Source organism: Perna viridis, chromosome 5, assembly GCF_037379345.1.
Source record: "Perna viridis isolate PV_CMFRI_1.1 ecotype Kerala chromosome 5, ASM3737934v1, whole genome shotgun sequence".
Lineage (NCBI taxonomy): Eukaryota > Metazoa > Mollusca > Bivalvia > Mytilida > Mytilidae > Perna > Perna viridis.
Genome location: NC_142449.1, coordinates 8,823,920 through 8,849,377, shown reverse-complemented (window position 1 = coordinate 8,849,377; position 25,458 = coordinate 8,823,920). Strand labels below are relative to the sequence as shown.

Below are 25,458 nucleotides of genomic sequence, written 5' to 3'. Positions count from 1 at the left end.
TCCCCACATTCGTTCGGGTTCCAATTGGTCAATATTTTCAGAGGAGAAAAGTTTTGAAAAACGACGTACGACCGCGACGGACGCCAAATAATGCCTTTGTCTCGCATGACATTTGGCCAGGTGAGGTAAAAATGTGAAAAAAATAGTCCTATTAGAATTGAACTAAATCACATATACTCTATTTTATCATTGTTTTACCACGGACTGCCAATCTATATCGTAATTTAACACCTCGTTTTCGGTCGGGGTAAAACAATAGCACATAAATAGCCAACTCGTGGTAAAACAATGATGAAACTGATAAATGTAGCTAGTTGAGATGGACATTTATCTTAGGACATGTTTATTTCAATGACGAATGATTTGAAAGACAATTTCGACCTCGAGATCGATAAATTGAGTTTCGAATTGAAAATTAATAAACTGGGAAGGCCAACTAGTGGTTAGTAGTGTAATACCACTATTTCGGGAACCAGTCGCCTGGCACATATAAGAAAGTAGATCGGAATGACACGAAGTAGTCCGAATATTGCATCCTATCATTCTCATAGTTAAGTAGAGGTATACAAACTTAGTATCATCGGAAAGCTGAATAAAACAGCAGTAGTTAAAAAACTTTAGTGTCTTCTCTTAGTGTAGAGTAAAATAATTCTATACAAAAATATAGGCCCTTGATATGGTTAAGTGGTGATTTCTGTACCTGGCTACTTTCCATTTTACGGTTCTTTCTTAGATTGCTCGTAAGGTATGTTGATATTTTTATGAGAGTTAAGGTAAAGAATGTCCATCATAATGAACCCCTTCAACATCACCTGTACTAATGTAAAACATGCTACATATGAGACTTATAAATAGCTGGATTTAACATAGAAAGTAATGTGGACAAGAAATACTAGTGGTGCTATTACACCTTGTAGTTTAATTACGCAGTATGTCTGAGAATTTTGTGTTCATTCATCAAGGTGTCCCATGTAAACGGACATCGAACCTGAATATTACGCAAACTGGCGCACTGCTATAATGCATCATGCATTTCGGTGTGTTCTTTTTAATGTCCTTCGTAGTCAGAAAGGTTAATTTATAAATAATTCAGAGGTCAATATAATATTATCAATTTACAACAATAAGCTTGTGCTAAAATACGCTTGAATTCGATCCCCGAACATTTCTTTTAAGCCCTATTTTGCACTTTGACGATTATTTGTGACCAAAGAATTCAAACGATCGATATAAATTGATTCAGTACACGAATACTTTGATTTTCACTCATACATTCGCATGTGAATTTTTTTTGTATTCAACCTCTATATTAAATCCAAGTTACGATAACTTAACCCTGTTTCCGATTCTCTCCCAACAGGGTTACGATTCCAACCCATTACTCTCAACGACGCAAACCCAGGCGTGATTCACTCCTGGTATGGAAAACATATGCGTATATTGACTGGACAGGACTTCTATATCATGTTAATCTAACAACATATATTTCATATTTTCATCTTAAATGCAGAAGAAATATATAATTTTCTAATCTTCTGCTTAAAAATAAATTTATTTTCATGAAGTTTAAGTTCAGAATTAGTGAGTTTGAGCATGAACAGTATAGTTTAAAACAGAAAAAATATTAAATACGTTTGATCAATTGTATTTAAATAATATTTTTTATAAATTCATCTGTTGCAAGGGTACAGGAAACAGAGTTACGTCACCATAACTTATTTAACGTATGCCTGGAAACATACGTTCATCGTAATCAAAGGCTTTTAAATAATATACTTTCGTGCAATTGTTCAGCTATAGTTACAGAGATATCAAGTCAGTGGCTAAGTTTAGTAAAACACAAATTTACGTGAGAGGTCAAAGGACATCTTAACGGGCGATCAGTCGATATCCCTCCCGGCGAAAAGAGAAATACCAAAAAAAAAAAAAAGAGGAATCAAGGGAACCCAGGTTATAGCGGTAATCAAAGAGTAATCAAGGGTACCAAGGTTATAGCGGTAATCAAATGAATGTAATCCAGGGACAAAGACCAGACTTGAAAAACAGATATTCACAACAAAAAAACATAGAGTAACTAAAATCATACATACAAAGTAACAAAAGCAAATGAGCAACTCGGACTCCACTAACAACTGGAAGCATGGACCAGGTGCACCGGTAGGGAAAGCGTCCTCTGCTTTTCTAGAATCACCCGCCGAATTGCTCATAAAAAGTCAAATCCGGGGTAGACGAAAGAGGAAAGGAAATCAATGACACGTTGAACAAGTCAGTGTTCATGGCGTAGATGGATACACTATAACGATCCACGAGTTCATAATGACGACCATAAAACTTCTGTAGTGATGACTTCAGTTTTGTAGCAACATAACCCTGCTCCAGAAGCATATTCGTTAGAATTTTAGCGCGATAAACAAATCCGCGTTGTCTCGGCAAGATCTGGCATAACGTATGAGTTGTGATATGAACACTCCATACGTAGGTGCTGAAGGGATGTTGCCACAGATGAAAGGAAAGTTGACAATTTTGAATGAAAAGTCATCACGTTTGTGGTAAAGTTTGATCAATAGTTTTCCTTTACCATCGATTTCTAAGTGTAGGTCAAGATATGAGGCTGACTTCACAGTATCTGTACTATCCTTTATCTCAAGTTCTTTGGGGGTAGACGCGATGTATCAAATCCCCAAAATTAGGATTGTTTAAAGATAATACGTCATCTATGTAGCGGAAACTGAGATTAAAGGATCTAGCTAAACGATATTCTTTCTTTCGGATCAGATGAGCTATAAAGCAAGTAAAGGAGCACAATTTGTTCCCATTGGAATGCCGACCGTTTGTTGAAAAACGCGGCCATCACACTGGACAAATATGTTGTCGATTAAAAATTCCAGCATTTTGTAAACATCTTCTGTATATATTTGGGAGATCATTTGGAATTATTTCTTACAAAGTATGAGGAATCTCTGCCACGAACTATATATTTGTAATTAGGTGTACCATCTTTTTGGGAAATGTAATGAATGTAATCCAGGGGCAAAGACCAGACATGGAAACAGAAATTATTTTTGACATTTCCTTGATGAACAAGAATGTCAAAAGTTAAATTGAAACTCTTTGTCTACTTTTTAATAAATTATGAAATTTAATGTACAACAATCGGAACTACTCGGTCATTTCTGCTACACTATAAAATTAGTTTCTTTTGTGTTACTAGAAAGTCTGAGTCCGATTGGACAGAACAAATGTATAAATAACCTGGAAGCCCGGGCAATATTTTCGTTCCACAAGTTTCACTCAAATATAACCCCGGGTCATCAGTGACGTCTTCTGTCTTTTGATTGGCTGATATTGACCAGGGAACCAGATTAATGTATAAATTGACAACACTTCCGGTCTCTACTTTCGGTTTGTTGACATCAAACAATGGTATTGTGAAATTCAGTGTCTTTCAGTTTCTGGTGAATGATGGCGAGAAAGGTTACAAGGAAGTCTATTGACCGTTTTGATGCAATCGGAATAGGAATACAAGAAGGCGATGGGGATAAAGTTTCACCAGTATGTATTACACAAGACGAAGTTACACACAAATAGGTCAAGACTCAAGCCTCAGACATACCCATGTCGTCTATCCATGGCACTATAAAACATACTATCGTAATCAATACATGTGATATGAATAACTTTATAAATTGTACCTTAGACATTTTTACATATTGTAAGTAATTTAGACAGAACTAATTCTCTGTTATGTTGAATATGTGTCAATATTCGGGGAGCGGAGAACCATAATCCCCGCTTTCCATATTTTTTACTCCTCATTCCTTGCCCCTTCAACTACTGATTCCCCTCTCCTTAACTCCTCCCATATTTTCTGTTTCAGTAAAATGATGCAATTATATATCTCATAGCCTTTTATTCTTAGACAATGCTGATAAAGTCAAATCCCTATACTGAACACAAACATTTCCCGTTTAAAAATTTCCCATTGGAAATAAGCTATTTTAAGCTTTATGGGTTATCCCAGGCTATCAAGTCCTGAGTTTAAAATATACTACAGGGATTTATACGATTCTGTATCTATTGTTATGGATATTCGTATTGTAAGCTATTTTAATGTACTGATATTGCCTAAATAAAATCTAATCCAATCTAAAAATCTTAAATGACACCTCATTTGAGTATTTACACTGAATTTACAGAGTGCAACAAGAGAGTATGTACTGAAGTACTCAGAAAAATATCCACAGAAAGGAAAAGAGCTACCTCCCGACTTTGTAAAGTACTTAATTCCAGGTAAGTGTTGTGAACAATTCAATATACAACGTAAGCCTAGAGAAATAATTTACTTTTGCCAATTTTGTAAATTAATATCTTTTATGGGAAGAGACCATTTATTTTATTAGTGAGGGAGGAAATTAGGTTTGAGGGGGGGGGAATAATATTCTAAAGTTTGGGGAAATAGTTAAATAATATCAAACTTCACATACATTTACAATTTATGTCCTGTTTCACCTTTTTCCCATTTTTTTAACCTTTCCAAAAGTTAATTTGCAACTGTATTCAAAAGTATTTCAACAGAGAATTAAATGCTTCCGGACACATTACAGCAAGAACTTCATTAATTACGAACAACCAAAAAGGAGTTCTTCAAAACTTCAGATTAATTTTAAAGACTAGATCTTAATTTTATTAGCAGAAATACATTTACATATTGTTAAAGATGTATTGTATGACTTAGAAGGAATTACATTTAGACTATATTTTTATGTAGTGTTCAGTAACAGTAAGGAAGTTCCAGGCATGAACCGGCGACATAGGGTATTTTCCAAAACCCAAAAATGGTTGGTACCGAAAGTGAAGTTTCATAGAAAGCCTATCCATTGAAGGCAGAAAATAAAAAAAAAATCCAGAGCATTAAATATTGAACTTATTAATTTGATGCATTTTTATTTTCTTTCACCCAAGAATACATTAAGAATATCAAGTGACACTTTGAATTTGAGTTGTAAACTTATAAATTTTATTTTCATCAGATCCTAAGTTTTTCCAAAAAAAGAAAAAAGCAAAGCGTGGTGAATGGTTGGCATGTCAAAAAGAAAGTGGTCAAACATTTGTGCAATGGCTTAGAAGAGGTCCTCCAATGCCTTTCAGTAGAGTAAGAACAATCTATCTCCTGCCTCTGTCATTTTTTGAAGATCCAATACCACACGAAATAATTGAACCCTTGCAAACCTATGCAGAAATATTTTTCCAAATTCCTGTGAAAGTGATGAAAGCAAAAAACCTTAAGGATAAGGTGCCTAACAGGATAAATGATGACGTGTACCAGGTTGATGCTGGGAAGATCTTGGAAGCAATGAAACCCTTGATACCATCTGATGCTTTCTGTGTGGCAGGGATAACCATGTGTGATTTGTATCCAAGAGAATCATGGAACTTTGTTTTTGGATTGGCTAATCTGGCTGGGAAAAGTGGAGTTTACTCATTGGCAAGATATCTAAGTAATTTTGGAGAAAACCAGACAACTGTTTATAATCCAGACAGGTAATACAAATTTAATGTGTCTTTTGATTGAGAAAGGTTCTGGTTCCAGTATTTCCATATGGCTAACAGTTTTTTTTCTGTCATATAGTGGAGTCACCTAGCCATTGGCAGTGGCATTCATTAATGTTCATTTATGATAAAATGAATAAACTTAACAAAATTAAAAAAAAATTGTACACATTACTCCTAGGGACATTGTAGAGGGCCATATATAGTTTGTGGCCACCCCCTTTGAAAATAATGGGTTAAAGCTGGTGTTTTTATTAGAATTGATTAAAAAATCCTGAAATCCTGATACTTTCCTTAATAAAAGAAAGTAATGAAAAAGAATGTGGAAAAAGAGAGGTAACCTATGTTATTGGAGATATTTTGTATTTTATAGTGAGAAAGGAGGAAAGTCTACCATAGTAATGAGAGCCTGCAAAACTATGTGCCATGAGATAGGACACATGTTTGGCATGATGCACTGTATTTACTATGAATGTTTAATGAATGGTTCAAATCACATGGAAGAATCAGATAGTCGACCTATATTCCTCTGTCCAGTTTGTCTGAGAAAGTTACAATTGGCATGCAAGTTTGACATCCAACATAGATACCTACAGATGATACCATTTTTGTCATCTCAAGGAAGAGCAGATGAAACCATTTTGCTGCAGGAAAGGTTAAAGACTTGGGAATAAGCCAAATAGCTGTCATTAACTTTACAACCATAGTATGACCTTCATATAAAGATTGTGGTACTCATGAATTCAGTCCACAGGCACTGTCAGGCAGTGTGACAGTTCCTGCACTGCAGTCTCCACTGTGATTAAGTCCTAAAGAAAACTAATACGACTACTTGTAAACAACAAATTGCATTCATTTTTATGAGGCATAGAGAGTAAATATATTACCATTAATCTTACTACAATACGTGTAATTGGAATTATATTTTCAACAAAGAAGGATGAAATCCATACTCAAAGGATTTAAAGACTGTCACTGTCTTAAGCAGTGTCCTTCCATGACCTGAAGGCTCACTTCTTATGTTGAAGATGTTGAAATGAGTTGTCAATGCTTAATATCATCAATTAAAACAAGTCTAATTAAATTACTGACATTTTTATCTGTGACCTTTTGAGCTGAGGAAATATTTTTCTCTTGTGCTTTAGTTATTCTGTCTTTTTACAACTGTTTGTAAAAAAATTGTTACATCACAAATTAGTTTTCATTACTTAGGATATTTGAGTGAGTGAAGTTATTTGTAACACCAATGAATCATAAAATATCCTATTATTAAGTATTTCAGAGATAATTTCAAGACTGATTACAATTATTGACTTGAAATTCATTCATCCATATTAAATTTACGCTTTTAGTGAATAAAAAGAATTAACAAAAATACATATAATTTCTAAATATTTATTCCCGATCAATGCTGAAACAACATTTTACCGGGTATATTCATTTGACACACAAATTACATGCATACTGGTAATTTGACAAACATTAAAACAAATTAAAATGATATGTTTCCAGTTCTTCATACACATCTTACATGTGAATTAATTTGTCCAAGTAGGATCAAAGACAATTGGATAAAGCTGTCCATCCATTTTTTGACCCTGGAAAAAAAAAATTCTTTACATAGAAAATTTAAGTAAAATTTGTGTATTTTGAAATAAACAATAAAATCTACATTAATGACCTACGAATTTCATTATTTAACTTCTGTATCTTATTCACTTAAGGAATGGTGTTCCATAAACTAGCTTTGTACTGTAACATTATCAACATTGATTGTTTCACAGCAATTCAAATAATTCCAAACTAAATACACCTTAATGTTGACTTTTATCAATTAGAAATTAAATTACAAGGATTGTTTTTAATTTTTGACAAAGTTATGCTCGCATAACCAACTTAGAGCAGTTTAGGCTTGTTCATAAACTGCTTCACGGTTCATGGAGCATAAACTACCCTAAGTTGGTTATTTTGCATAACCTGATCAAAAGTTAAAAATAATCTATATTTAACAAAGCATTACATATTCCTCTAAGTGAGGGTAATTATATATTGCATATACATTTACTAACTTTAGGGATTAAACTTCCTTTCAATAACTCCTCATTAGATTCTGAATGAACACCATCTGCAAAGTAATTCAACACTGCAGCCCTCCGTGGCCTATCACTCCTGTCAATAAGAGTAGTCAGGGATTGAATTTCAGAATTTTTTCCACTAGCTAAATTTAGCAAGTACTGAAAATTTACACTCGCTAAATTTAAGTTTTTTCGGTTATTTCTGGACTGACATATAGAATTCCACTGGCAGATTTTAGCAAGTGCAAATAATTTTTACTAGTAAAATTGAATTTCAACTTGCATTTAGCAAGTATTTCCCCATAAATTTGATCACTGGTAGTCAAATTGTGTTGATGATTTGTGTTTTAATTGTAAAATGTCTATTGATCTATTGAATTATGAAGTTAAGATGGGCATATAAACAGAATATCATTTCGCCATGCACTGAACTGCATTCAAAGTGAAAAGTTACAGTGGTACAAAGTGAATTCAGTTTGAAGTTATTCTTATATATGCTTGAAATTTTCCTATTTTATTTCATAATAAAACAAGTAATTAATTTATATGCTTGTCCTTAATCAGATTAAGTTGAAAAGTAGTTAAACGGTAAATATTCTTTATCATTTAAATCAATATTTCTGGACCATAATACCTCCATCAAGCATTTTCTCAACATATATCTTGGTGCAAATTAGCTTTCTTTCACATTATTTCTTGTCTTACTAGGAAAAATATGAGCTGGTTTAAGTTGCTCATACAGGCAGACAGACAGAGTGACACTTATTTATTTGGTCCCATTGTGTTGTTTCCATGAAATTTTCCTTGATTCCATGATTTTGTGTACATGTATGTATTAAAAAGAAACGGGAGTTCATCGTAATAATGTACCTATTATTGTTTGTGCTTGTTTTTTTCAATGGGAAAAAAGATGATTTTAAGGATGTGACCCCACTTTGCACCACAACAGATTGCAAATGCTGTATAAATCTATTAAACATTCTTAAAATATAATTTTATAAGAAACAAATAAAAAATAAAGATTGTCAAAATTAGATGATAAATAAACCTTCTATATGAATTTAAAATAAACACCTATTTTACCAAACTTTTTTCAAAACTTTTTGGTCACTCTTTTTACGGAATGATAAGGGCAAATGACCCCATATTAAAATGTAAGCTTTCTCTAGCAGTAAGTAACAAGGTAACAACATTTTATTACATTTGATCTAATAAAACTTAAGTTAACTCAATGAAATGAAAAAAAAATAACAATAATGATGCTGCTGTCACTGCATACGATGCCACAACATCATCACATAACACAACTGAAATTTTTTGTATTGTTTAAAAAGTTGGCATTCATCTTAAGGAAAAATTAAAACAACTAACTGGTAAACAAAAACAATAAATAAATGTACCTTAACAAATGTACCAACCTGTTGGAATAAGATCCATGGACTGTCAATGCATGATGAAAGCTTGCTTCTCCTTTCTTTAGATTAGCACACACTGGTTTAAATTGGACCAGTTCTTCTTCTGTCAATATGGTCTGAAATAGTGGCAATAGTCAACCAAATGGTTACAATCTGCTACAATATTTTCAAACATCAAATTAATTCAAATTAAATGCTTGCTCATTAAATCCCTTTTCAATTGAATTTCGCTTTCAAGAAAGAAATGTTCTGTCGCTCACACAGTCCATGACACTCATGCATTCTTTACAGACCCTTTCATGTTAATTTTCATACAGGCTTTAAAGTTGATATTTCTGTGAGATAGGTGCAACACTTTGCAGTAAAAATTTGGTTGGAAGCTATTCCTACAGGAGATATTTACCTGGCTGAAGTACCATACTGAGTCAGGAAAATTAGTATGAAAGGGTTTATTTACGAAACGCTGGTATCAAAACAAGACTAATACCTGTCTGGACCTGCATCACCATCATACATTTGTCAGAACATATGTATCTTCAACAAGCATATAAACATTTGCAAGTTAAAAAACTAGTGTTTCTTTAAGTAATGTACTAATGATAGCTTGTGGCTATGTTCAACATGCTAAAATGATGGAAAAATTTATAAAGCCTCCATAATAGGAGGTCCACATCTTCAATGTGTATAAAAACACAGTGAAAAGTTTTTAATAATATTGGTTTAATAATTTTTGTGTTACAGATTACACAAAGTAGGTACAGTTCACAATATCATGGGACAAAAAATGTTAAGCATGCCAAAATTGTGGGGGGAAAATCTAATTTCTCGATAATAGGAGGTACACACCTTCAATATGTATATAATCACTGTGCAAAGTTTGAATAATATTGGTTTTTTGAGTTACAAATTACACAAATTAGGTACCCCAAAGCGTTATTAACGAACAGAGAGAGTCGAGCTGCCATTAGACCTGCTTTCACCTTTGGTGGTGCAAATAAAAACAAAGATAACATTGTACCAGTATACAGTGCACTGACGACTGATGAGTCTTAGAATGACAGGTAAATGTGAGGCTGTTCCAATTGTTTTCACAGTCTCTGACAAAATGTCACTTCTAAATATACCATCAGAGCATTTTGCATGCTCAAATAAAACAAATAGCAGAGTAAATGCCATTGACCAAAACCAATTTTGGTACCTTTATGGACTCCATATCTTTAAAATTAAAGTCCAGAACTGGTAACGGGCCACCATTTCTAGTCCATCTGAAAAAAATAATCTCAATCCTTAATCTACTAAATTAAAAATATAATGTAAGGCAGATTTCTAACTGGAGAGCCTTTTAAATTACTCAGTAACCTACCTAGAATGTTAACAAAATTGGAATCACTCCATTTCAAGCTGCAGTAACACAAACATTTTCACTACATGACAGAGCTATATACTGGTATAAACAAACATACCCCTTTTTCCTTCATATCAACAAGAAGATATGAGTGTATTTCACCTGCACTGTCAATTAAGAATTTTTTCAATATATTTATTATATTTATTTTTGTGACATTGGTATGTTACAGTGTATAATTCTGTTGAAAAATTTATTTGACAGGTTATGTACATTTGTCAAACTGATAGCCTAAAATCTTTTCTCTCTAGATAATGCACAACTTAGTTGCTTTCAAATTTATTTATAATTAATCAAAAAAAAAAAAAAAAAAGAGGAAAAAGAAATATATTTCTTACGCGTGTGATTTTGGTACATAGTAAATGCCACCATTCTCTTCTGTCTGATCATCCAAAGCAATATGGACCTACCAAAATATTACTCAACATGAATGAAACCTAGAACAGGTAGAGTATGCAAGGCAACTTATCTGTGATAGCCAAAACTTCTTCATCCACCATAATTAAATTGAACCAGTACACAGTGCTTACATCAACACAAGATGTTTCCCAAAAGTTCCAAAGATGTTCTTATATTCTTATTGCATGATTCCATGCTTTTTTTAAAATCAAAACTTTAAAAAAATGGGTCAAAGACAGAAATGGCAGGAAGTAGAAGTGTGACAGGCCTGAAATTGCATCCCAGGATATGGGATCATATATTGAATTTGCATAACAAATATCTTGTGGTTGTGATTTAAAGTTGCTGAGAAAATGTTAAAAAAAAATTTGCATTTGAACGGAAATGTTGAAAAATACACCTGAAATCACATCTCACACTTTGGGATCCCAAACTGAAGTTGCCTACCAAATATCTAGTGGCTGTGCAACCCAGCCTATAAGGTAGCCTTTTGGATACATTTTTTTAAAAAGTCACTTGTAATCCCTTGCGGTGATCTCATTACAAATTTACCAATTTTGTACCATTCCAACTATCTGAACTATTCCAACAGTTTTTTTTTTTCCAAACTTTTTTTGTCAGCAATAATTGATTAATAATGTGCCAATGTCCACCTTGTATAAATTTACTTTTTGGTTCAATTCAAACACTGTATCCCAAAGCAGAAAATTTTTGGAAACATATATTATATACAGTAAGTTTTGCAAAAGATATCAATATCTTCAAGGTATTACTCTTTACAATTTTTACAAAAATACACCAATCACCTTTAAAAAAAATCATGTTTATGGTTTTGTGTACTCTGGCACACACATAAACAGTAATAACAACTATCAACAACAGTTTAAAGCTGTGAAACATAAAATGCAAGGTCAGCAGCTGGTTGCCTCTCTAACCCACATGTCTTTTTAACATTTCTTAATCAGTTTCAATGTATTTTGAACCTCTACAAACCAGAAACCTGCCTAAACTGAACAAAACCTTTAATCTGGGTTTGGTTTAGGTGGGGGAATGTAACTTACAGTAAGATGCATCATTGGTCTTGTTCTTGTCCAATAGGAATAATCTTGATGCCTGAAAATTTTAGCATATCATCTCATTATTTAACTGACTCTTTAATGTTGAAAAAAAAAAACACAACCAAATTTACTATGGAAAACATAACAAATGGAAGGTATTTGCACCAAAACCCAATTAATGAAATCCTAAAATATAAAGACTACTAATAATAACAACACTTTTCCCCATGTTATTGTATGATTACAGAATACTATTAGATTTTTCAGAGAAATTACAACTGAAGAAGAATGGTTTTACGATGATTTTATCAAATTTCAGATAAACACCTCATATGTAATGTACGTAAGTAGCAGTTCTTGCAAGAAAAGACTTGCTAATTTTAGTCAGATTTAGGTTTAGGTGTGATGTCATGAAAGGTTAACATTTCCAACTGCTATATAACAGACACAGAGAGTGTGTAAGTTCAAAACAACATTTCAGATTTTTTTATGAGCACATCCTATCCATTCTGCAGACATTTTCACTAAAAGCCTTAAATAAAGCATAATAGTACACATTCTTTGACTTTCTGACTGAAAATGAGTGACTATAAATTATTACCCTCAGCAATCATAAGTCAAAGACAATAATGATCTTACAATACAGCATACAATGCTAAAGTATTGCATCAAGTTTCGATGAAATTTAACAAATTTAACAATTAAAGTTGTATTTAAAAAAGTAAAGGCTGTTCCATTTAAACATATGAGATACCCAGGGAAGGCACTAAGACACTGAACTATTAAAATATAACCTACCACAAAGGCAAATTAAACCCCTTCCCTGGGTACCTCATATCATTTTGATCACAGAGAACAGAATAGTGAATCTAAACTTTCTTTGGGGTAAATGTATAATTAACATGTGAGGTATTTCAGTTCTCATTTCAGTCAAGCGTAATTTATAAAATCTACATAACAGATCAAAGGTCATCATATTTCTATTTTACTCATATCTTAGAACTGTAGACTAAATAGAGATCATGGATGCCAAAATCTGCAATATTTCATGCATTTAAAACCAAAATGTTCACTTTACTTTCATACATATGTCTTCATATCATCACATGAACAAATCCTACTTCATGGTATAATAAAGTTTTTGAGACTTTGCATTTAAAAAATATGATTATACGCATTTTGTAACCTTTCTGTTTGTAATCCACATGGGAGGAAAAATTTTAGAGCCTACTTGTAAAAATGAGAAAAATTACTGTAAAAGTATTTTTAGCAATCCTTAAACAAATTCTCGATCTGAACACAGAATTATACGAAGACATTTCTATAGCAGAGAAATATTGTGCAGCTAATAGGAAATTTCAGCCGAATTCCATCAGAAGCATTAATACATTATGAAACACTAGAAAAGAGCAATGCTCACTAACTTGATACCCCTGGCACTCTCCCATTTGATAACATGCACTTTTGACTTCCATATTGATTTGGATTAAAATATTAAATAATAGGTGCACAATGGGAATACAAAATGAAGATTCTGTAAAAATTTCATTAAATTCCATTCAGTGGTATTAGAGAAGATGGATCCCCATATCCCCATATTCACAAATGACAAACGTCATGTTTTGCAATGTGAAACCCCCAAAGTGATTTGGATAAAAATCTAAATAAGAGGTGCACAATAGGAACTTGTCGTTCAGATTCTGTGAAAGTTTCATTTAATATCATTTTGTGGTGTAGGAGGAGTAATGGATACGAGTTGGGGTCCCCTGTGTAACAGAAGGAAGGAAGTACAGACAGGAGGATAGACAGACAGACCACCCCCTATCACTATATATCCCCACTTTGCAAGTATGGAATAGGATTGAATAAAAGGAAAATATAGATAGATAATTTGGTTCTCAGAAATCTGTCAAAGCTACATATAATTTCCCCCTACTACCTCCTCATCAATTAGATCTAGCAAGAGGTGTGCAAGCATAGGATCTGGTTGTCGGGTATAATAATTACCAAGCCACAACACCTCCATGCCTGGCAGGTTTGGCAAACAACTGATCATGCCAGAATCTTACTGCCATTTGTTTATTTGGCACCAGTAAGTGTGAAGCAGGAGCCTTGAATAGGAAAAACTAATATAAATTTCCAGAATTTATTACAGAAAGTGACAAATTTTATGCAAATTATCATATTTTGGAGGTTAGAATTGTACAACTTGATAATTTTTAGATAAATGTAAAAAATTTCCTTAAAGCAAGAAATCTGAACCTAGCTCTTTCAGAGACTCTTCACAAGTCACTGTATTAGATCAATTACTAATAGAAACCAAGATAACTATACATTTAATATGGTGTGTTACAGGTGCCCTTTCATCAGAGATTCAGAGATTTGGTCATATAAATCCTTCCTATATCACAGCCATAAAGGATTCTCTTGGATAAAAAGGACTCATTTGAATCATGGAGTAGACATTTTGGGAAGATGGAACTGATGACAGTACAAATCATCCATAAATTATGGAACAGGAGAGGTAATTGAATGAAGCTGACTATTTCATGGAACATTAATCTTGTCACATGCAGTTTAATCCGATTTAGGCCTACATTTTATCTAATAAAGTAATTTTTGGAATCGGTCTACTTTTTGGTCATTTTGGCATTAGATGACTAAAATGCCACAAATTCACAAAATCATGACCTGACTAGTAATACTTAATCATTTAATTCCTACATTTTGATTGAAGATCACATATACATGATATACGGATACAACAGACAATAATAATTGTATTTTAGGTTAATAAAACATGATAATTTTTACATTCCCACATGTGGTAAAGATGCATAGATAATTCAAATTATCTTAAAAATATCAAACAAAAATTTATGTGGCATCGTAACAAAGCCCCATTTTGCATTATGTGCAGGCTTTTTGTTGATGAACATGGAACACATATATGAACGAACACAGAACTCTCTGATATCCTATATAATAGAACTTGAATTGCTAGTTCCAAGGCCCTTTTTCAGTTTCTAGCTGAAAAGAGCAAATACTTTTTAGTAAATATTTGGATCCGTCCTGCAGCTTGATCAAGGAAGTAAAATCTGGTACAGCAATCTTGAAAAGTTCTTTTCTAAATTTTGTTTACATTTTTGCTAAAATTTATTTCACACATATGAAAATCAATATTAAAAATAAATTGTTGACAATTTTGTGTTTCAAGAGAGACATTTAAATTGTTTATTACATTAAATGAATCTTCAGCAGTAAAATATTATCAGAATGCTCACATCGCTAATGGTCATGTTTTCATGGCAGACAAGTTCCATTTTGGTTTGTAAAAAAAACCAATGAAAACAAATTCATCTATGTTCCCACAGTAAAAAAATGATTAAATGAATGATGGGAAGGTTCTGTTGAACTACTGCAAGATATATTAGGGAAATATTTACACAAAAAAAACAAACAAATGATTACAACACATATACGTTTTCTGGAAATAATCCGAATTTTTCTTGTATACAATTCTGAGTCTTTTTTTTATCCGAAAGAATCCTTTACCCCTTCACCATGTATATGGAGTGGAAAACTTGAAGCAAACCAAACCATATCTTGTTATTTTTATGTACTGTGTAATAATCTCTTTGTCATAATTTGCAGCAGAGGCCATGATATCCTTTTCAAGTAAATTATTGTTAACCTTCACAAATTGTATGATGGATTTTAACACATTTATTAAAAACTTGCTTCATTTAAACATCTCCAGAAATTCTAGAGGCTGGTTGGCAAGTTTATGCCAAGAAGATAAAGAATTCAAACCTCTTATATTGTAAAAATATTTGTAAGACTGTAGAATAAAACATTGTAAAAGTTTTGTTTTAAACATCATGAACACTTAACAAAGAAACACTTTCCATGTAACTAATATTGTTTCGTCCAAAACTGGTAGTTTGTTTTAAGGTCAAAGGGGGATAACTCATTTTCTTTATTAAAACCTTATAACAATCCACATGAAACATTTTCTCTTTTTTCCACATATCATTATTGAAAATGTGTTGATACAGTAGGCTCTTGTTTCATACAAATATGACAAGGATACTTTTTGCTGTAATACTGAAACACGGACAAAACTATCTATATTTTCACAACGCATATGATACACCTAAAATATTGGCATGTTACTTACAACAACTTGTGGAAGGAATACCAAGTCATGGAATAATTTTGTAAGTCTCCAGTGTCCCAGACAGTGGATCAGTATGTTGTTAGGGTCTCCACTCTGATTAGAATGGTACTCATACATCATATCCATCCCAGGATGAGTCTCCTCTCCCTAGTACACAAAAATATTATTTAAGTTCCAGTAATCTATCAAACCAAGTTTTATAAAATTCATGATAATTTATGGTAAATTCAAAAGGGCAGAACTTCGATAAATATTATAGAATCAAAATTTCCTGATAATGTGCACAACAACATAGTACGTTCTTACTACATACAAAGTTTCAGGAATTTCTGTTATGTAGTTTCAGAGGAATTTTTGCAATGCTTTTATGAGCAACTTGGCCGGTGTTTCTACAAAAGCAGAGGATGCTTACCCTACTGGTGCACCTGGTTCATGCTCTAGTTTTTAGTGGAGTCCGAGTAGCTTATTTACTTTCGTTACTTTGTATGTATTATTTTAGTTACTTTATGTTCTTTGTTGTGTTTGTTTGTTTTCCATGTCTGGTCTTTATCCCTGGATTACATTCTTTTAATTTCTGCTAGAATCTTGGTTCCCTTGATTACTCTTTCAAGCTAATATTTTATTGTGTGAAGGACAGACTGACAGACAGACGGAGTGACTTAACTCCAATACCTGCTTCCACCTTTGGCAGGTAACAATCGAGGTAGATTATACCTATTACACAGAGCATTCTTTTCTGTCATCTTGCAAGTTTGTTTTAAGAACCATTTTCAAAAAGGTTCTTAGTTGTTGTTCTTTTTGTATTAATTGTTCATACTTGTATTTACACTACACAGTAAATTGCAAGTAACTTTAATTTTTGTAAGTTTTCATTGACGTGATGCTAAAGCATTGTTTTAATTAACAGTTTACCAGGAAATGTTGCAACGTTCTTCAGTGAAATGTACTGTTATGCGAGACTTAAGACCATAGTTGGTAAGATTAATTAATCTTTTATTTATATAGAGAAATATTGTAATATAGTCAATGATATCTACATTATTTAATTACCAACAACATATATTCTTGTATTAAATGATATACCATGTTTGTCAAAGACTTAAGAAATTAACTTCAGATGTGCAATAATTAATGAAGAAAGTTTATTTACATGTAATAATACTTATTGTATGTACCATTTTGTTTATTGTACTTACATATTTATTTCAGGGAATTGTACTAACAATGTACTTTTACTATTATAGACTACTATTGTGATATCATAGTACATGTGATCCAAACTGATCTGATTGATAAAGTTGAAACATAGGTACTCATACTTAATTTCGCCTAAATCCTCAACATATGTATTTTCAATGAGCAAATGGTGTTTGAAATGAGGTAAACAGTCCTTACATTATTTACAAGATTTTTTGGCATAAAACTACATATATGGCTAAGTTAAAAAGGGAGATAATTAGCAGGGAAAGGTTCTATAGAAATGCATCAGGAATGTTAGTTTTATCAATATTACATGATAAAATTGTCTTTCTTAAATATGAAGGAATGTCAGATAAGTTGTTTTAAAAATAAATTAAATTTTTTTATATATACATGTAAGTTTTTCAATAGTTTGCAGAAAAGCAAAAATTCCCTACAGCTTCTGAATAAAATGTTGTGAAACATTGCCTATTTTTCAGCTCAATTATCTCAAAATCAAGTTGGATGACCAATGTTTTTTTTTTATATCGAAGTTCTATAGTATGTTAGTTCAAGGTCATCTATGGTAAAAAAAAAATCAGGAAAATCTACAAGCTATAATTATACTTTAAGCAATCTTACAGTGAAAAATCTGTAATCCTGAATAATTTTGTCACATTGCTCATTTGTAAGAATCGGGACATTGGTAACAACACCATCAGTCCAAAACCTAGAAATCTGTTCATCTGACCACTTGAATTTCCTCCATTCATCTTTTTCCTAAAAACAGATTAACAGTAGTAATTCATCCTGGTGTCTGCAACATATACTTGACTAAAGGAAACCAATGCTGATGATATTCATTATAAACAACTTTGGAAAATGCAATACAATGGTAACATGAATATAATGTTTTTTTTTTACTTTGTGCTGGAATTCATTAGTAACCACCAAACAGTCTCTGCATTGATCATTCATGTTTTCCAGAAGTAAATAAATTGGTGAAAACCTTTTTCGGCTACTCCATCAGAAAAGTAATGTGATATGTACATTTAAGACCTTTTTGCAGCAATAGTTATGTATTTGTTTTACAATGAGAGAGAAATGTCCTGCTTTAGTAATAAAATGTAAACCAAATCATAGAATTAAGTATTACCAATATGAGACATTCTACCATTTAAAAATAGCAATAATATATATCAAACAAATTAAAACCTATCATTAACACTAAATGGTACGGACAATAGGGCCCATCATCATTGTCATATTTCAAGCATCTAAATAATTGTGCAAATGTGTTTTCTGATGGGTCCATCAAATACTGTGAAATTATTGCAGCAGTATTTTGGGTCAAATTTCATAGTTACACCTATTACATGACAATTCAACTGTCGTAAATATTTTCTGTGAAGAACTTTATGATTTGTGGTACAATTGCAAGTTAATATCTGTGTGAAAGATTGGTCATAGAAATTGGAAAAAAAGAAAATGATGTCACAAAATTCTGTTTCCAGTATTAAAATCACTTTCATTCCTTTAATACCAACATGTACTGGTTCAAAAAGATCTCCTGTGGGTTCATGAACAGTGCTCCAATCTGGTACGCCTGGCAAAAATTCCTTTGGTGTTGGTGGTGACATTGTACAAATATCTGAAAAAAAGTCAAATTCATCTGACGAAGATTTGATTGAGTAATCAAGGTTATAGAGGTAATCAAAAGAATGTAATCCACGGACAAAGACCAGACATGGAAAACAGACATACAGAACAAAGAACATAGAGTAACTAAAATCATACATACAAAGTAACAAAAGCAAATGAGCAACTCGAACTCCACTAAAAACTGGAAGCATGGATCAGGTGCACCGGTAGGGTAAGCGTCCTCTGCTTTTCTACAAACACCCATTGAGTTGCTCATAAAAGGTCAAGTCTGGGGTAGATGAAAGAGAAAAGGAAAACTATGACACGTTGAACAAATCAGTTTTCATGGCGCAGATGGATACACCGTAACGATCCATGAGTTCATGACAGCCATAAAACTTTTGTAGTGATGAATTCAATCTTGTAGCAACATAACCCTGCTCCAGAAGCCTATTTGTTAGAACTCTAGCGTGATACAAAAAGGCCTGCGTAGTCTTGGCAAGCTCTGTCATAATGTATGAGTTGTGATATGAACACTACATACGAAGGTGACAATTCTAAATGAAAAGTCATCACGTTTGTCGTAAAGTTTGGTCAATAGTTTTCCTTTACCATCGATTTATAAGTATAGGTCAAGATATGAGGCTGACTTCACCGTATCTGTAGTATCTGTCATCTCAAGTTCTTTGGGGTAGATGCGATGTATCAAATCCCCAAAATTAGGATTGTTTAAAGATAATACGTCATCAATATAGTGGAAACTGAGATTAAAGGATCTAGCTGAACGATATTCTTTCTTTCGGATCAAATAAGCTATAAAGTCAGCCTCATAAGAGTGAAGGAATAGGTCAGCAAGTAGAGGAGCACAATTTGTTCCCATAGGAATGCTGACCATTTGTTGAAAAACAAGTCCACCACACTGGACAAATATGTTGTCGATTAAAAATTCCAGCATTTTGTAAACATCTTCTGTATATTTGGAAGATGATTCGGAATTATTTCTTACTAAGTATGAGGAATCTCTACCAAGAACTATATATTTGTATCTAGGTGTACCATCTTTTTTTTGGAAAAACAATGATGTATTATGTTTCTGAGTCGGTATTTTAACTGAGTATGGGGAATGAAAGTATACAGTGTTGAAAAATCAAAGGTCTTAATGCTATAATATTCTGATAATAGTCTTGAACTGATTGTCTCCAAAAGATCTTTCACATTTTTCAGGATCCACATTGAATTAATACCACTTCAGAAGTAACAAGTGTGGTAGGATTGCAAACCCTCTTTTACAGCTGTGAGTATAGAAGCTAAAAGTTTTGAAAGAGGTTTGGTGGTACATTTTGCAGATCCAGCTATGTAACGTTGTTTTTATGGATTTATGTCGAGTTTAGGAATCCAGTACGTAGACGATAAATCACAGTCATCGTCCTTGGTAGATAGAGATACCAAAAGAGGATAGCACAGATTTACGGTTTTCCACAATTTCTTCGTTGGAGAGTGTGGTAGCATTTGTTTTTTTTTTTAGGTAACACATTGTGTAAATACAATATGTAGGAACAAAGCAGAAATAATATCAAACTGAATGAAGAACAAATTTTTAGATTTATAATAGGTGCTGTGGTTGATCCTAAGAGAGAATCAAGAAAAAAATGGTATGTAAAGGCTGTTATTAGTCAATTTTTACCAAAAACATACATGAAATTCTCAAAAATTTCCAACAAAAAGGGAGTATTAAAATTTCCAGACACCAGACACAAAATTCCAATTAATACTCTTGGAATCTGGATTTCCTTGATTTCCTTTCAGATACTGTGCAAGAATATAAGTACCTTAACCAAAGTAACACAGATTGAAGTATATCTAAGGCTTTAGAATTCTTGAAAATATGGATAATGTAAAAAAAAATACCTGAAAAAGACCTTTTTACTTTAATTGATTCAGCATTACAGAACACTACCATTGCTGCTTGGCTGTTTTTAGGCAATTTTGTAAAATTTCTCTTTTGAAAATGGAATAATTTTGCTAAGAATGTTTGTAAAAATCACTGCATGGAATTTGATGATACAAAAAATACAATCATACATATTAACATATTGCAATTTCAGTATGTAGTGTCCAAGTTTCAAGGTGTAACAGCAGCAATAAAATAAAAAATCTCTGCTTGAATTCACATTTCAGCCATTCATTTTTTTGAAAAGTTTCTGTTTACCAAGTATTTGGATAGCCACATTTGTTTAAGATTTTTCTAACATAAAGAACTAAACTTAGGCTAGTATTGTCTTCTTAAACCAAATTTCTTGCAAGTTTGTATACTGAAGATGAAAAATGGAAGTGTTTATCAGACACAAGTTTTGCAAAATATAATTTTAGACCATTCATATTTTGGGACAATTAAAAAAAAGGAAAAAAGGAAAAAAAGAAAAGGCAACAAACTTTCACCATGTTTCAAAAGTTGTATGTCAAGTTTCGGAATATAATACTGTGGAGTACTTATATTGGTGTTACCTATTTTCGTGATTTAGGAAGGAAAGGTTAGTTTGTCAATTCTTGAATTCGTGGATTTGACAACTCCATCTAACAAATATATTGAAAATTTCCTTTTCATTGGGAACCAGATTTCATGGTTTACCAAATCCACAAAAACCAAGAAAATTTATACCCATACTTTCACAGTACATGTTTTGATATTTGAGTACCAGTACATATCAAATATGACATTATACATTTTCCCATTTATGTAGTTTAAAAGTATTTTATATAATTTTTTTTTGTAAATTTTTTTGTAAATATTGATGAAACTATACATTAAATAATCTCTTCTCCAGAAATGTAACCTCTATCAAACAATACAATTTTTATTGCATAAAAATGAGTAAGGAGGTAGACCTAGGGTAAGGGACATAACTCCTGTAATCAGTGATATGTTTGTATCACATTTAATTTCCCTAAAGTCTTTCAAGCTTTCACTTGAAACAGAATGAAATCAGTCCAAGTTACTTTGATACTTATGTGAGATTGATGTAAAATGCTGAATACAAACGTTCCAAAGATTTGTAAGAGTTGTGTCCCTTACCATAAGTCTATCTCCTTAAAATACTTAAATAACAGTTAGAAATTTACCATTTTCACTTATTTTCCTGGGGCAGTTGCTGATAACAAATAAGCAATTATTGACTTGTACAAATTAATATTGACATTTTTCGATATTTTATGTTTTGAGAACTCACCCTTCTTCAGTATTTTCATCATAACTCTTGTTTTCAGTATGTTAATTTTCTAAAGCCTAACTAATTTCTTTTTTCTTGTGATATGTAAACCTTATAATCTTTAAGTTTGCACAATTGTAAAGTCCAAGGATGAACATTATAAAGACTGTTAGGAGTGACATGTCCCTGTGACATGTTCCTAAATAGTATGTGCACAAAATAGTTTTTCTTCTTGTGTTATGTGCAGTGTTCTAGGATTTTTCAGATATTGAGGTTACCTCGGGAAAAATCCATGTAAAAGCAACTTTCCCACAGTCAAGGAGTGCTTTCCTAACAAAACAAATCCTAACAACATATGAAGTTTCAACTTGCCACGGTAAAGTGTAATTAAGGACTTAACTTTCCCTGACCCAAATTTCACTTGCCCCGGGTAACAGGAAATAGGAATCCTAGAACACTGATGTGTGGTGATACATAAAAGTAGAAGAACTTTTAAAATCCATATGAATGGGCATGTGACGGCATGATACATTACATACATTAAAATTATAACATCAAATTACATTGAACTTACAATAAACAAACAAAGAACTATAAAGACTGATTTACCACAGTACAATATAGTATGAAAATGTGGGATTTGAGGTACAACAGCTAACTATTTATATTTAGTCATTAAAGTAACCATAATGAACATTGCCATTTTTGAGTTGCGAAGGACTTACCGGTACATTATTAAATGTTATATCCTTGTGTCCCAGCTTTTAAGGTGGTCCAAATGCTGAGGACACCAAGGGATGATGTCTTATATAACAAAAAGGAACTTTGTCCAATTTAAAAAGATTAAAATCATGAGTTCGTTGGATGACCGCATCTGTGTAATTTCTATTTAGGGGCTCCAAGACCAGAAATGCCATCCTTCTGTCCTATGCAGACTAGTTAGCTACCAGCTAAACAGCCTACAACAGGCCACCAAGGGACAATGCTCTATGGCAGCTCTAAGATTTTGCCCACCAAAAAAATTACATTTATAGTCGGCGTCACATAAATAACATACTGTTAAAATTTGAATAAAAATATTTTCTACGACTTTATTGACACCTACCGTCGTTTAAATTGTCTTAAATGACTTGCTCATTCGTTTAGCCAAACGGCTTCTCCCTAAACATTGAATCGTTAAATTCCGGTCAGATTTTAATTCTAGGTGGCAATATTTACATTGTAAAAAGTCGGCCATGTTTACAGTGATCGGGTTGCTAGGAGATGTTGTTTACGTTTAAATGGTTTGTCCAAAAACCGAAGAACCCAGAATGCAATTCGGCGTTATTTCGGATATCTCAGATTTATTTTACGCGAACTGCGTATAATACCGAGAAGTTGATCAAGCAGACGATTGTCACCGGAGTTCGACGGGAACTTACGCACTTCGTTTGTAAACAAATCGTCCCGTAAAAACCAACATGGCGGATATTAGTATGGGATTTTCCCGTAAGGATTTGTTACGCATGATTTAAGCTAATAAGCGACTTGTTTTTGAGAAGCTGTTTGGCTAAACGAATGAGCAAGTCATTTAAGACAATTTAAACGACGGTTGGTGTCAATAAAGTCGTAGAAAATATTTTTATTCAAATTTTAACAGTATGTTATTTATGTGACGCCGAGTATAGATATATATTTTTTTACATATAACAACACAGGATGATACATGTATTTTGTTTAGTAGCCAAATTACCTTTTCATTAAAATTAAACAAGTTGAAATTTGGAAAGACAAGATGAATAGATGTGTACATATTTTTCCTGGTATCCTCAAGTGATTTGCAAGACTAGACAGTCACAAAAGGATACCCCTGCACTGCACTTTAACACAGCTACTGTATAATGTTCAGTTGTCAAAATTTGTTTATGAGAAGATTGTTGTGTCTGAGAGACACATTTGATGCCCCTGCATGTATTTTCTGACATATATAAAATGTCAATTTATAATTTATATACAAGCTTTAATTCCTTAGAATGGAGACAATTTTATGATCAAACAAAATGACTGTCTAACTATCCATGAAAATGTCAAATATTGATAGAAATGAAAGCCCTCATAATATTCACATCTTCAATCCATATATAATCATTTTGCGCATCATCAACTTCGTACCCTAAATACTGTAGAAGGAGATAAGCAGAATAATTATATACCCTGAACAGATGGACGGAATTATGGACATAAAAAGTTTTTTTCATCATCTACCTCATCAGAGTTGGACCTGAGGCATGTCCTGCATTGTTGAGGAGTACCTTTATAATGACCTTGTTCAATTCTAAGTCCATGTGCAGATATACTTAATCTTGTGAAATTTTTCCTGTGCTCAGGAGACCATAAATGCATCAGTTATCCTATTATTGTCTACTTGCACACATGATTTACTCTGTATATACATACTTTTGATAACATTATAAAAATTAGATCCAATTCCTAAATTTAGTAATTGAAGTTTATGCCTTGATGAATAACAATATAAAAGGCCTTTTGAAAATCAACAAAGCAGGTGTACAATCTACCTTCATTTGTATGATAATACTTATCGAGGTTTTGAGAATAAACATATGGTCTGATGTACTTGCTTTCTTTTTCAATCCAATTTGGCCATCACTTTTAACTCTATGTATCTCAAGAAATTTCTGCAATCGATTATCAAGAATTTTATTTAAAAGTATACCTAATGCAGCTGTAATAGTGATACCACAATAGTTATTGAGATCTGAGGGGTCATTGGCTTTATGTTTTGGTACAATATATATCTGAAGACCAAGACTTTGGGTAGATACCAGCTGTTAAAAATAAATCGAATAATTTGTGAAGGCATGTCAATAATGCCTGTTGCCTAAACTTTAACATATTATCAGTTATATATTATAATAAAGTCCTGCAGCTTTATTTACTTTAGTGGATGCAATAGCAGTAGAGATCTTGGATTTTCATATCAAGTTTATTGAAGAATTTATCCTTTCCCAATATATATTTTTTCTTCCATGGCATTATGTGTATTCATTGCGAGAATGGATTTATTATTTGCATAATTAGTAAATACAACTATAACAACATTTAAAAAAAATTAAAAATCTGATAATTGACTTACAATCAAATAAAAAAATGGCTATGACTGTAAGTGTTGATAAGTCCTGGTGTCTCAAATAAAAATGATAAAGAGCAGACGAATGTAGTGCACCGGATATCGAAAGATTAACCGGAAGCACACAACTTAAATGGCTGTTGTTTTTACCTCCTTTTTAAAATATATAATCGACTAATATGAAAAGCTGTAGTTATGAAGAGAAACTGTGAAGAACACAACA

General features: G+C 32.5%; 2 protein-coding genes across 3 annotated transcripts; one reads left to right on the top strand and one right to left on the bottom strand.

Annotated features, from left to right (window-relative positions):
- Positions 1–3,369: 3,369 nt before the first annotated feature.
- LOC148615867 (archaemetzincin-2-like) lies at positions 3,370–6,634 on the top strand. Its single transcript, XM_088581538.1, has 4 exons — positions 3,370–3,552; positions 4,197–4,290; positions 5,031–5,541; positions 5,924–6,634. Exons 1-4 carry the CDS (start codon positions 3,460–3,462, stop codon positions 6,222–6,224), a joined length of 999 nt encoding a protein of 332 aa, XP_088437664.1. The 5' UTR covers positions 3,370–3,459; the 3' UTR covers positions 6,225–6,634.
- Positions 6,635–6,931: 297 nt separating this feature from the next.
- LOC148615866 (uncharacterized) lies at positions 6,932–25,379 on the bottom strand. Of its 2 annotated transcripts, none has more exons than XM_088581541.1 (11): positions 25,242–25,379; positions 18,788–18,912; positions 17,904–18,041; positions 16,083–16,229; positions 13,910–14,013; positions 11,906–11,957; positions 10,784–10,851; positions 10,239–10,305; positions 9,044–9,156; positions 7,620–7,719; positions 6,932–7,148 (listed from the first exon to the last, which is right to left on the bottom strand). In XM_088581541.1, the coding sequence occupies exons 2-11, from the start codon at positions 18,899–18,901 to the stop codon at positions 7,089–7,091; spliced, it is 963 nt and encodes a 320-aa protein (XP_088437667.1). In that variant the 5' UTR covers positions 18,902–18,912; positions 25,242–25,379; the 3' UTR covers positions 6,932–7,088. The 2 variants fall into 2 exon arrangements, with proteins under 2 accessions (XP_088437667.1, XP_088437666.1); XM_088581540.1 differs by having other exon boundaries at positions 18,809–18,912; positions 25,242–25,370.
- Positions 25,380–25,458: the final 79 nt, after the last annotated feature.

Bases quoted from the DNA above. Each gene is read 5' to 3' on its own strand.
- LOC148615867 (XM_088581538.1), top strand. From the start codon at position 3,460: ATGATGGCGAGAAAGGTTACAAGGAAGTCTATTGACCGTTTTGATGCA. The intron at 4,291-5,030 runs GTAAGTGTTGTG...TATTTTCATCAG, and splicing joins TGTAAAGTACTTAATTCCAG to ATCCTAAGTTTTTCCAAAAA. The intron at 5,542-5,923 runs GTAATACAAATT...TGTATTTTATAG, and splicing joins ACTGTTTATAATCCAGACAG to TGAGAAAGGAGGAAAGTCTA.
- LOC148615866 (XM_088581541.1), bottom strand. From the start codon at position 18,901: ATGTCACCACCAACACCAAAGGAATTTTTGCCAGGCGTACCAGATTGG. The intron at 14,014-16,082 runs GTAAGTAACATG...TTCCTATTCAAG, and splicing joins TATTCCTTCCACAAGTTGTT to GCTCCTGCTTCACACTTACT. The intron at 11,958-13,909 runs GTAATTATTATA...TAAAATTTTCAG, and splicing joins CATGGAGGTGTTGTGGCTTG to GCATCAAGATTATTCCTATT.